At 45.5% G+C, this 13747-nt stretch overlaps 1 protein-coding gene across 1 annotated transcript in view; it reads left to right on the top strand.

Annotated features, from left to right (window-relative positions):
• The window catches only part of LOC126203699 (endoglucanase E-4-like), a 390595-nt gene that overhangs the window by 333227 nt on the left and 43621 nt on the right, over positions 1 to 13747 (top strand). Inside the window, exons 4-5 of the mRNA XM_049938068.1 lie at positions 1421 to 1603; positions 8710 to 8887. Of these exons, the coding sequence (XP_049794025.1) occupies positions 1421 to 1603; positions 8710 to 8887 (361 nt within the window). The remainder of the gene's footprint in view (positions 1 to 1420; positions 1604 to 8709; positions 8888 to 13747) is intronic.

Genomic DNA, 13747 nt, shown 5'->3' with positions numbered 1-13747 from the left:
AGACTGATCTCCTCCTCACTACAGTACAGAATCCAAGCTACATTCCATTTTTAGTGCAGTGCTGTTGACCACAGTACGCTACACATTGTTATTATATGACGAAGCTTGGTGCAATGGTAGGGCTGTTCGTCAATTCTATGTGAAGCATTTTCCACATCATCAGACACCTTCACACTCCCTCTTTGCTACGGTGTAGAAGTGGGCCTTAGAGACAAGGACATTCACCACCAGCAGGGCTGGTTGTGGTACTCCATGATGGCACTGAACATAGACTTTAAAGAGGCTGTACTCCATGCAGTGGAAGAGGATTGACAACAAGTACCAGAAACATAGCAGTTAGACTGAAAGTGGATCACCAAACTGTCTGGAGTGTTTTGTTCAAATGGCATCTACACCTGTACTATCCCCAGAAGGTACAGGCAAGGTAGACACAGGAGTTTGCATCTTTTGACCAATTCTGCAGGTAGTTCTTGCATTATTGTGTGGAAAAACCAGACTTCCCATGGTGGATCCTTTTCATGAATGAAGCCAAGTTCACCAGGGAAGGTGGAAAACCTTGACAACAGTCATGGTGGGCTAATGAAAACCCACGTGCTGTGTACCCCCACGGATTCCTGGAACAACATGGTCTGAACATTTGGGCATAGTTTCTGGCTGGATGTATGAATTGCCCCTACCTTGTTCCACCATATTTCATTGGTAGTGCATATCTGCAGTTTGTTGATGGCATACTGCATGAGCTCTTGGAAGATGCATCATGTGTGCACAACATATGGTTCCAGCATGATGTTGCACCACCTCATTTTACACATGTTGTCCAACATCATTTGGACCAACGATTTGGGCAATAGTGTATATGTCATTGTGGCCTGATTGCTTGGCTAGCATGTTCTTCTGACTTGAACCTGCTAGACTACTACCTGTGAGGTCACATGAAATCCTAGATTTACGAGACTCCTGTGGCATTCGGAGAAGATCTACTGGCGCGGGTTATGGCTGTAGCGGATACTGGAGCATCTTGGAACATGATACATAGATACCGTATTTGTGTTGACTTCGGTGGCCATCACACTGAGCCCTACTTATATGTGGACCCAGATGACGAACAACAGGAGACAGAGAGCAATGTGTGTTGTGGTATTTTGTGTGTATCAGGGAAATGCTACATTTCAGGACATGAATTCCTATGCTAAACTTAACCGTCTTGGTCCCAAATACAAGTCATGAAAGTCTGCAAGGGAATTTAGTTACACCTTGTATAAACAATGCTGTATGCTTTTAAAATTCTTATGACATTTTTAAGCATTTTTTCGCATGGTCTTAATTGTAGCCATTGATGGGCAATCTCCTGGGAGTTAAATTTTTTTCAGCACTTACAGTACATCGAAAATTCGTCATGTAATTCGATTTTTTCCCTCAGGTCAGTTGCAGTATGCAGTGGACGCAGTGAAGTGGGCGACAGACTACTTCATAAAGTGCCACGTGGCTCCCACGGAGCTGTACGGTCAGGTTGGCGATTTCGACCTCGACCACAAGTACTGGGGTCGCCCAGAGGAGCTCAACATGTCGCGGCCCGCCTTCAAGATTGACGCCCAGCACCCAGGTTTGTCACATTCCGTAGCTGCAGGAACACACTATCATGTTTAATTCTCTATTTACTGGTATCAACGTAATTCAGTGCAGGAATCTTCCTACGTTTGGTGAAGAGTATGCCTTGCACCCTTCGTACGATTGTTATGTATATCCTTCATGCGTATTAGAAAATTATTCTTTCAACAATGCCATGTCAAATTTCGTCCGTTACCCTTTCGGAGCTTCGCGAGAGAACTAGTGCTTCGCCTGTAAAGGACTTGAACACACATGCACACTAAACAACAAAATGATGCACTGTCTTGCTGGTACTAAACCATCCCATCTCGGTCATTTCATTGATCTAAAGAATTAAAAACTTTTCAAGCATATACAGCTACACAATACCAGTGATAGTTTTTTCCACGAAGAACAAATGTCTACACTTCCAATATGCTAAAGGCACAAAACGTATTAACTTTTGGGGAGTCACAAAGGTGTTCCAGGGTTGCATGTGTATTTTCGCTGCCCATATTCTGCATAACTGTTGAATCATCGCTTAAGAGTAACGCACCAGTTAAATAGCCATTTTGACTGTGCACTACGCTGGCGCTCCTGGTGGCGGAATGGAGTACCGACACCCAATGTGAATCAAACTTGAGATTGTTTGCTACAAAACAACACAACTGCCGATTCTGTAAGTTATCTCAATAAATTTCTGTATCATTCCAAAGTTGTAAAGTCCTTTTTGACTCGCTCTGTGTAATGTTTCCTCAACCCATGATGTTTCGTTTCCTCGTCCTCTTTTGGATGCTTCACTGTTTTGTCAGGCATCTACATCTACATCCATACTCCGCAATCCACCTGACGGTGTGTGGCGGAGGGTACTTTGAGTACCTCTATCCGTTCTCCCTTCTATTCCAGTCTCGTATTGTTCGTGGAAAGAAAGATTGTCGGTAAGCCTCTGTGTGGGCTCTAATCTCCCTGATTTTATCCTCATTGTCTCTTCGCGATATATGCGTTGGAGGGAGCAATAAACTGCTTGACTCCTAGGTGAAGGTATGTTCTCGAAACTTCAACAAAAGCCCGTACCGAGCAACTGAGCGTCTCTCTTGCAGAGTCTTCCACTGGGTTTTATCTTTCATCTCCGTAATGCTTTCGCGATTATTAAATGATCCTGTAACGAAGCGCCCTGCTCTCCATTGGATCTTCTCTATTTCTTCTATCAACCCTATCTGGTATGGATCCCACACCGGTAAGCAGTATTCAAGCAGTGGGCGAACAAGTGTACTGTAACCTACTTCCTTTGTTTTCGGATTGAATTTCCTTAGGATTCTTCCAATGAATCTCAGTCTGGGATCTGCTTTACCGACGATTAATTTTATATGGTCTTTCTTTCTATGTATTTGCAGCACATTACACTTGTCTACATTGAGATTCAGTTGCCATTCCCTGCACCATGCGTCAATTCCTTGCAGATCCTTCTGCATTTCAGTACAATTTTCCATTGTTACAACCTCTCGATATACTACAGCATCATCCGCAAAAAGCCTCTGTGAACTTCCGATGTTATCCACGAGGTCATTTATGTATACTGTGAATAGCAACGGTCCTACGACGCTCCCCTGCGGCACACCTGAAATCACTCTTACTTCGGAAGACTTCTCTCCATTGAGAATGACATGCTGCGTTCTGTTATCTAGGAAATCTTCAATCGAATCACACAATTGGTCTGATAGTCCGAATGCTCTTACTTTGTTCATTAAACGACCGTGCGGAACTGTATCAAACGCCTTGCGGAAGTCAAGAATCTGGCAATGTATCTGTCGTCCAGAAACTACAGGTGTTACTTTAAAAACGGAAAGCAACGCTTTGTAGCTACGAACTGACGTCTATCTGGTGTTCACAAAAAGCGCCAACGTTCCCAGAATGACTATGGTTGCATAACTATTCCAGACATTGCTTAGACTTCATACCAAATCTTACCATGGGTAGGTTTCCTTTGGTGTGTCTGTCGATCTCTAGTCTCTTACACCAGAGTGCCTAGGTGAGCCTGTCTTCTAGATTCGCCTTCTCAAAAATGGTTGAAATGGCTCTGAGCACTATGGGACTTAACATCTTAGTTCATCAGTCCCCTAGAACTTAGAACTACTTAAACCTAACTAACCTAAGGACATCACACACATCCATGCCCGAGGCAGGATTCGAACCCGCGACCGTAGCGGTCGATCGGTTCCAGACTGAAGCGCCTACAACCGCTCGGCCACACCGGCCGGCTTGCCTTCTCATTGCAGTTTCACCCAACACCATTAGCCATGAAGATATTATTCTTCCTGTGGCCAGGGCACATCTGCTGTCCATAGCAGGTTTCCCCTTGGCCTTTAACCCAAGAATGATGGAAACTGAATTAAATGTTCCGATTAAGATCCCTGTAAGTCATGGTCGGCCAGACATTCTGCACGCATGCAGATCTGCTGCACATGCGCAACTTCCTGGTCACCAGATGTATAAACAGGGAAACGGAACTGTCACCGCTCACTTTGTTTATGTCTCTAAGTACAGATGTCTCCACTTTACTTTACCACACTAGCTGGGATGCACTGTACCTGGGACACTCTCTAGCTGTTTTCACAGTGTGCAGTGCAATCTATGGAAGATATCGTGTTATTCTTCAAATGGTTCAAATGGCTCTGAGCACTATGGGACTAAACATCTGTGGTCATCAGTCCCCTAGAACTACTTAAACCTAACTAACCCTAGGACATCACACACATCCATGCCCGAGGCAGGATTCGAACCTGCGACCGTAGCACGTGTTATTCTATCGCTCTATCAACAAACGCCACGTTTCTAAAATAAAACATAAAAACAATTGGTGCATAAATATGCCAGATTGGTTTTATGCCCACGTTACGCACCTAAATACCCTTCATGGCAAGGGTCTCATACATGTCTCTCAACAATTAAACGATAATTTGTAAGCATGTAAGTATACCTTGAACAACCGGTTTAATGCCATCTTTTCAAGATGACAATGTTCACCTATGTAACATGGAGCAGGCTGAGGCACAGTTAGTAAATAACAATTTTAAATAACAAAAAAGAAAGAAATTCAATACACGCTCATCATTGGCGACGAGAAACGATGAAGTTAATGTCAGGCACAAAAGCATAGTACATTGATAAACGCTATCAGTTGCGAAGATTTTCGTCATTAATATTCGATCGAAACCTTGATGTATTCATTGTCCTTATGGAGAAAAATCTTTCATGCACATAAGTAGATCTGAACATGGTCATAACTGCCACAGCTTCGTGATGGAGGCGTGGAAATTCTTTCTGTGAAAGTTCTCATAGAATTCTTTTCTACATCGTATTGCAAAAAACTTGTACTTCAGTTGTGTATTTCACTGCAGGTCGAACTGTTCCATCTGTAGACGCTTCGGAGCAAGCGGCCGTGTAAAGCGACGAATGATAGGTGACACACTTGTAACGTCTACAAATTGTGCTCATAATTGCTGCTTAATTTTTACAATTATTGATATGTACTCTTTAAATCTAGCACTTTCGTGGAGCAAACCGAGGGCAGGGAAATGTGCAGTGTTTCCAGACAGTAGTTGGCTCTACCAAAAAGCAAGCTTCCTTTCAAAAGCATTTAGTTTTTCCAACATGTCAGAAATTAAGTTATGTTCATGTGTGACGCAATCTCTAGGAGATATGCAAGGTCCGATATTCAGCAAGCGTCATCTAATTTTGGTTCACTCTTTCCCTTCTTATGTGAGAAATGTGCTACGGCCAAACGTAAATAAAAAAAATCTTTTCAGGATTTTACCTCGACTGAACCAGTGTACTTCGATATAGTAAGGAGTGGCGCCGTCCTCCTCTGTAATTCCTCCGAGAACTGTTGAAATTGGCGATGAGTAAGCTAATGTGTTTTCACGCACAACAATTTCCATGGCGTTTTCTAAAGTTACTGATTTTGCACAAAGCGCCTCTTGAATTCCGTACAACGTCTCTTCTGTGCATCCTGGCTTTTCGCACATCAGTGCTACGAGTCCTCTATGATGACCTCGCATTGCCGGTGCTCCATCTGTGGTCTCTGAGATTAACCGATTCCAATCGCTTGCACGACAGCTTAGAGTAAGTCTGCACCTGTCGTAGTCACCTGTCCAAGATGCCCTCTGTTACACGCAGAGCGCTATCACACCTCGTATGTATATCACTACCTGAGCTGTATCTGGAAGATCTGTTGCTTCATTCACCGCGACAGAGAAGGTAAAAAAGTCCTTAGCCTCATTTGTTGACTCCTGTGCACATCGCCAGCCATAACACTTAAAAGTTGCACTACTGTTTGTTCGGAAAGGCCGATTTCTTGAAACCTACTAATGTTCGTAGGACACAAGTTCTGCAGCATCAGTGAGACAGTCTTTTACAAACTCCCTTTCACAAAACGGTTTCCCAAATCTTGCTATTCTTGTGGCAGTTTTCAAAGTTGCTCGCAGTGCAGATGTATTGTGGTTGTCGTTCTGTAAAATCGAAAACATTACGTTTTACAGTAAAATAGATACGAATGTAACACACGAAACGACGATTGCAAGAGGTATCAATTATTATGACATATTAAAAATCTGTTGGTGTGCCTCATCCACTTTCTTAGGCGCACTTAATGTGGCTGGCTGTTCTTGACTGTCCGGTACACTACACTCGTCTTTTCGAAATGAGTTGTAGTGACTTTCAATCGTGAATTTACGCAGGCCGCCTATTATTCGCTGGCACAGCAAACACTGTGAGTTTTCAGTTACTGCTGTAAAGAAGAACTGCATTCCCAGCCGTGTTTAAATGACTAAGAACATAGATCTCCCGTTCTTTGCTTTTTTGCAGTTCTCGTCATTTCTCAGTATGCCTCTCGTAGCGCTACAGTCGCCCGATGGAAGTAAGACTGGGTGTACTTCGGTCCTCCCGGTACGCAGAGCTAGGTAGCGCAGTAGTTAGCAGACCGGACCCGCATTTGGGAGGACGGCTGTTCAAATCCGCGTCCGGCCATCTAGATTTACATTACTGGCCATTAAAATTGCTACACCAAGAAGAAATGCAGATGATAAACGGGTATTCATTGGACAAATATATTATACTAGAACTGACATGTGATTACATTTTCACGCAATTTGGGTGTGTAGATCCTGAGAAAGCAGTACCCAGAACCACCACCTCTGGCCGTAATAACGACCTCGATACGCCTGGGCATTGCGTCAAACAGAGCTTGGATGGCGTATACAGGTACAGCTGCCCAGACAGCTTCAACACGATACCACAGTTCATCGAGAGCAGTGACTGGCGTATTGTGACAAGCCAGTTGTTTGGCCACCATTGACCAGACGTTTACAGTTAGTGAGAGATCTGGAGAATGTGGTGGCCACGGCAGCAATCGAACATTTTCTGTATCCAGAAAGGCCCGTATAGGACCTGCAACATGCGGTCGTGCATTATCCTGCTGAAATGTAGGGTTTCGCAGGGATCGAATGAAGGGTAGAGCCACGGGTGGTAACACATCTGAAATGTAACGTCCACTGTTCAAAATGCCGTCAATGCGAACAAGAGCTGACCGAGACGTGTAACCAATGGCACCCCATACCATCACGCCAGGTGATACGCCAGTATGGCGATGACGAATACACGCTTCAAACGTGTGTTCACCACGATGTCGCCAAACACGGATGCGACCATCATGATGCTGTAAACAGAACCTGGATTCATCCGAAAAAAAAAGACGTTTTGCCATTCGTGCACCCAGGTTCGTCGTCGAGTACACCATCGCACGCGCTCCTGTCTGATGCAGCGTCAAGGGTAACCGCAGCCATGGTCTCCGAGCTGATAGTCCATGCTGCTGCAAACGTCGTCGAACTGTTCGTGCAGACGGTTGTTGTCTTGCAAACGTCCCCATCTGTTGACTCAGGGATCGAGACGTGGCTGCACGATCCGTTACAGTCATGCGGAAAGGTTACTATCATCTTTACTGCTAGTGATACGAGGCCGTTGGGATCCTGCACGGCGTTCAGTATTACCCTCCTAAACCCACCGATTCCATATTCTGTTAACAGTCATTGGATCTCGACCAACGCGAGCAGCAATGCCGCGATACGATAAACCGCAATCGTGATAGGCTACAATCCGACGTTTATCAAAGTCGGAAACATGATGGTACGCATTTCTCCTCCTTACACGAGGCATCACAACAACGTTTCACCAGGCAACGCCGTTCAACTGCTGTTTGTGTATGAGAAATCGGTTGGAAACTCTCCTCATGTCAGCACGTTGCGCCGGCCTCAGTGGCCGTGCGGTTCTAAACGCTGCAGTCCGGAACCGCGGGACTGCTACGGTCGCAGGTTCGAATTCTGCTTCGGGCATGGATGTGTGTGATGACCTTAGGTTAGTTAGGTTTAAGTAGTTCTAAGTTCTAGGGGACTGATGACCTAAGATGTTAAGTCCCATAGTGCTCATAGCCATTTTTTCAGCACGTTGTAGGTGTCGCCACCGGCGAATGAACTGAAAAGCTAATCATTTGCATATGACAGCATCTTCATCCAGTCGGTCAAATTTCGCGTCTGTAGCACGTCGTCTTCGTGGTGTAGCAATTTTAATGGTCAGTATTGTAAGTTTCCCGTGATTTCCCTAAGTAACTTAAGGCAAATGTGGGGGTGGTTCCTTTGAAAGTGCTCAGCTGATTTCCTTCTCCATCCATACCTAATCCAAGCTTGTGCTCTGTCTCTCTAATCACCTCGCTGTCGACGGGACGTTAAACACTAGTCTCCTCCTCCTCCGGGTACCACGAAAACGAGGAAGCGGAACCGCCGCCACTCATTTGGTGTACATGTCTAGTCACATAAATGTCGCTGTTCCAATTTGCCTGCTCCAAAACCGACACCCATCGGGTAACAATCAAACACTTGTGAATATGTCCCGCGCGCGAGCAAACACCATGCACCAGGCATTTCCACCAGGGAGAATTCTCGTTCGCTGTTGCGCTTTTGCTGATGTTTGCTTCACTGTAAATCGTCTTTAGATACCCGAACATTGTGTGTAGTTCTAATCTTGCTCACCACGGCACACAGTGTTTGACTCGTGTGGACATTGTGTTGACAGGTTCCGACCTGGCAGGGGAGACAGCAGCAGCCCTGGCAGCAGCTTCGCTAGTGTTCCGAGGGGACAACCCAGAGTACGCGGACCTGTGCCTACGTCATGCACGTGAGCTGTACCACTTCGCAAACCAGCACCGCGGTCTCTACCACGAGAGCATTCGTGGTGCCGAACCCTACTACGAGTAAGTGATATTTGCGAATGGAACAGGATAATACAGTGGAAATGGTAGTGGCACCAGAAGTGATATTGAGTACGCTTCTACCAAACTTCTTGGCATATACGAAATTAACCTGGCAGAGTCACATAGACAACATATCTCGAAAGCTTTCGCGAGTTATCTATCTAATGAAAAAATTACGCACCTGTGTCTCTGAGAGCCTGCTGATTAATTCCTATTATGCATTCTTTCATTGCCATATTAGCTATGGTATTCTTCTATGGGGTAATTCTCCATGGTCCAGAAAAATTTTTATTCGGCAGAAGAAAGCCATCAGGAGCATCTCTGGGATTACCAAAAATAACATATCATGTAGGTCATACTTCAAAGAATTACAGATAATGACAGTCCCTTCTCTTTTTATATACAGCTGCCTTTTGCACATAAAAGAAAACTTTAAGTTACAACCTTAGGCAGTCCGTCCATAATCATAACACTCGTCAAACATTTAAGATAGACATACCAACAGCCGGCCGCGGTGGTCTCGCGGTTCTAGGCGCGCAGTCCGGAACCGTGCGACTGCTACGGTCGCAGGTTCGAATCCTGCCTCGGGCATGGATGTGTGTGATGTCCTTAGGTTAGTTAGGTTTAAGTATTCTAAGTTCTAGGGGACTGATGACTACAGCAGTTGAGTCCCATAGTGCTCAGAGCCATTTGAACCATTTTTTGAACATACCAACAACTCGACTCAAGAAAACACAAGACAGTTATGAATACATGGGAATAAGGCTTTTCAACACATTACCTGTGCAGGCACATTGTGTCTCTCTTAATATATTTAAAAGTAAGACTAAAAAATGGCTGAAAGACAAAGCTTTTACAGTGTTAAAGAATTTGAAAACTCTTCAAAAATAGACCTCACGTACGAAACAACTTGCAACTCTGTTTGTACCTCTTCCTAAGCTTTTTTCATCTCTGTAGTTCCACATTTAACTGTTAAACATGTGGAGAAATCCTTATGTGAAATGTATTCTTTTATTATGCACATTCTTTAAAATGCACACTTTAGTTATGTGGATATCTTTATGTGTCAAATGTATTCCTTTATTATGTATGTTCTTTTAAAATGTATACTTTAGCTTTGTTTGATACCTCACAATAGTTATATTTCTTAATATGTAAATTGTACATTACTCACGACGACATCAATTGCATGTATATGCTTAAAGATGGACCTTCCCTTGCGGCTTGTAAATGTAGATGTTTGCTTCCAAAAATCAAAATTAACGATCCTATCCAAATCTTAGTCACAACATGTGGAAGTTGAAACATACAGGAGGCTGTGATTCTTGAAATTTTCCCCGCATAGAGAATGTTCCATGAAGTTTCACGATTGCAGCTGGATGACATTGACGGTATCAACCACCAGTCATTCAACCACCTTCAGCTGAGTGTTTTGCAGGGGAGATTGCTAGTTCACACCGTTCATCATGTGGTGCGGAGATCATGCGCAAAGTCAGCCACTACATGAGCGATCTCCTTCAATTTTTGCGCACTCCTCGAACACTGATCTGTCTATGGGGACATGCATTATATTGATACTATATGCGTACTATCTGTCAGAATGCAGGCTCGTGGAGTTAAAAGTCAGATGTCAAGTTTACAAAATTAACTTTAGCTAGATGTGTCGTTAGTCATAAAAGGTATTCTCTTCGAACAAAGTAAAGAAATCATCAGGTCCTACGCCTTATCCAGTTGAAAGCTGCTATCACAATCAATAAGATCTTCCACCAAACGTATGAGGCGGGCCCAAAAGTAACCAGAATCGTAATGCTGCACATCGTGTACTTCTAGTAGCAGGTTGCGCCGCCAGAGAGTTGTAGTAGGAGCTCTGCTGAATCATTCTGCCACGCAGCGTCACCCAACAGTGAGAAGTGTGGTTTCTTTGGCAGTTCTTTGAGTGTACGTACAGTGCAGACGTGACACGAGGAAGTGGTTAGTTCTTACGAACAATGTGCGGCAGTGAAGTTTTGTTTCTTGCTTGGCAAGAACGCAGCAGAAACTGTTGCGATGATTCAGACAGCCTACAAAGACCATGCTCTTAGTAAAACGCAAGTGTACAAATGGTTTCCTCGGTTTAAAAAGGGAGAAATTGTGGTTGAAGATCAGCCCCGTTCCGGTCGACCTTCAACTGCTCGAAACGAAGACAACATCGACAAAATTCATGATCTCATCGGTGAAGATCGACGCAGGACAATCGACCAACTCGAGAACTTGTCCGGGTTGTCCTGGAGCTCAATTCAGCGGATCTTGACCTTCGATTTGGGCATGCAGAGAGCGGCAGCAAAATTCGTGCCGAAGCTTCTTACCGGAGATCAAAGGGATCGTCGTGTTCAAGCCTGTCTCAAAATGAAAGACATGTTTAAAGATGATCCACATTTTTTCAACACAATAATTACAGGTGATGAGTCATAGTGCTATGGGTACGATCCAGAAAGTAAACAGCAATCATCACGATGGAAGTCAACTGGCTCACCACAACCAAGAAAAGCTCGACAAGTAAAATCGAATGTGAAAATGGTGTTGATCTGTTTTTTTGACATCGAAGGGATCGTACACTCTGAATTTGTTCCTGAAAACCAGACAGTAAACCAACAATTCTATTTGGAGGTTATGAAATGGCTTCGCAGAAGTTTGTTGCGAAAACGTCCGGCTTTGTGGGATTCTCACGTGTGGTTCCTGCATCACAACAATGCTCCCGCGCACACAGCTCTCAGCGTTCACCGGTTTTTGGCCTTAACGAAGATGAGTACCTTGAGCCACGCACCCTATTCGCCGGATTTAGCACCCTCGGACTTCTTCCTATTCCTGAGGATGAAAATAGACTTGAGAGGGAAGCGTTTTGCGGATGTGGAAGACGTAAAATGCAATGTCATGAAAGTGCTAGCAGGTATCAAAGAGGACAAATTTAAAAGGTGCTTTGAACGCTGGAATGAACATTTGGACAAATGTATTAATGCTAATGGAGAGTACTTCGAAGGAGATTAAGGTTGTATTTGAAAACAATAAAGTATAAGCTTTCTAGAAAGAAATTCCAGTTATTTTTGGGTCCCCCCTCATATTTCCATTGATTCCTTAATAATAGAGTTCCAGAAGGATCTTGTTGAGACCAAGATTTCCATGGCAGAATAATTCTCCGAATGTCCTGTGGAGATACACTCCTGGAAATTGAAATAAGAACACCGTGAATTCATTGTCCCAGGAAGGGGAAACTTTATTGACACATTCCTGGGGTCAGATACATCACATGATCACACTGACAGAACCACAGGCACATAGACACAGGCAACAGAGCATGCACAATGTCGGCACTAGTACAGTGTATATCCACCTTTCGCAGCAATGCAGGCTGCTATTCTCCCATGGAGACGATCGTAGAGATGCTGGATGTAGTCCTGTGGAACGGCTTGCCATGCCATTTCCACCTGGCGCCTCAGTTGGACCAGCGTTCGTGCTGGACGTGCAGACCGCGTGAGACGACGCTTCATCCAGTCCCAAACATGCTCAATGTGGGACAGATCCGGAGATCTTGCTGGCCAGGGTAGTTGACTTACACCTTCTAGAGCACGTTGGGTGGCACGGGATACATGCGGACGTGCATTGTCCTGTTGGAACAGCAAGTTCCCTTGCCGGTCTAGGAATGGTAGAACGATGGGTTCGATGACGGTTTGGATGTACCGTGCACTATTCAGTGTCCCCGCGACGATCACCAGTGGTGTACGGCCAGTGTAGGAGATCGCTCCCCACACCATGATGCCGGGTGTTGGCCCTGTGTGCCTCGGTCGTATGCAGTCCTGATTGTGGCGCTCACCTGCACGGCGCCAAACACGCATACGACCATCATTGGCACCAAGGCAGAAGCGACTCTCATCGCTGAAGACGACACGTCTCCATTCGTCCCTCCATTCACGCCTGTCGCGACACCACTGGAGGCGGGCTGCACGATGTTGGGGCGTGAGCGGAAGACGGCCTAACGGTGTGCGGGACCGTAGCCCAGCTTCATGGAGACGGTTGGAATGGTCCTCGCCGATACCCCAGGAGCAACAGTGTCCCTAATTTGCTGGGAAGTGGCGGTGCGGTCCCCTACGGCACTGCGTAGGAACCTACGGTCTTGGCGTGCATCCGTGCGTCGCTGCGGTCCGGTCCCAAGTCGACGGGCACATGCACCTTCCGCCGACCACTGGCGACAACATCGATGTACTGTGGAGACCTCACGCCCCCGTGTTGAGCAATTCGGCGGTACGTCCACCCGGCCTCCCGCATGCCCACTATACGCCCTCTCTCAAAGTCCATCAACTGCACATACGGTTCACGTCCACGCTGTCGCGGCATGCTACCAGTGTTAAAGACTGCGATGGAGCTCCGTATGCCACGGCAAACTGGCTGACACTGACGGCGGCGGTGCACAAATGCTGCGCAGCTAGCGCCATTCGACGGCCAACACCGCGGTTCCTGGTGTGTCCGCTGTGCCGTGCGTGTGATCATTGCTTGTACAGCCCTCTCGCAGTGTCCGGAGCAAGTATGGTGGGTCTGACACACCGGTGTCAATGTGTTCTTTTTTCCATTTCCAGGAGTGTATAATGCTTGGCTATGGCTGACTTAGTGGGCTGCAAAAGGTGTCTGTGGCCATCATGTTCAATGCACATTTCATGCTCTGTGCACATTGTCTAACCAATGTAGGCTTACTGGCACAGTATTCTGTAGCTTCCAGCCCTCCTTAATCCCAGATCATCCTTTGGACGCACGGATTTGTAGTGGCATCAATAGTGCTGGGTACATCGATACTGCTGGGGTGAGGGGAGGTCAGAAGTAGACTTGTCAGAT

The sequence above is a fragment of the Schistocerca nitens genome, chromosome 9 (assembly GCF_023898315.1).
Source record: "Schistocerca nitens isolate TAMUIC-IGC-003100 chromosome 9, iqSchNite1.1, whole genome shotgun sequence".
NCBI classification, from domain to species: domain Eukaryota; kingdom Metazoa; phylum Arthropoda; class Insecta; order Orthoptera; family Acrididae; genus Schistocerca; species Schistocerca nitens.
The sequence above is the reverse complement of the archived record's forward strand: the minus strand, read 5'-3'. Positions and strand labels throughout refer to the sequence as shown.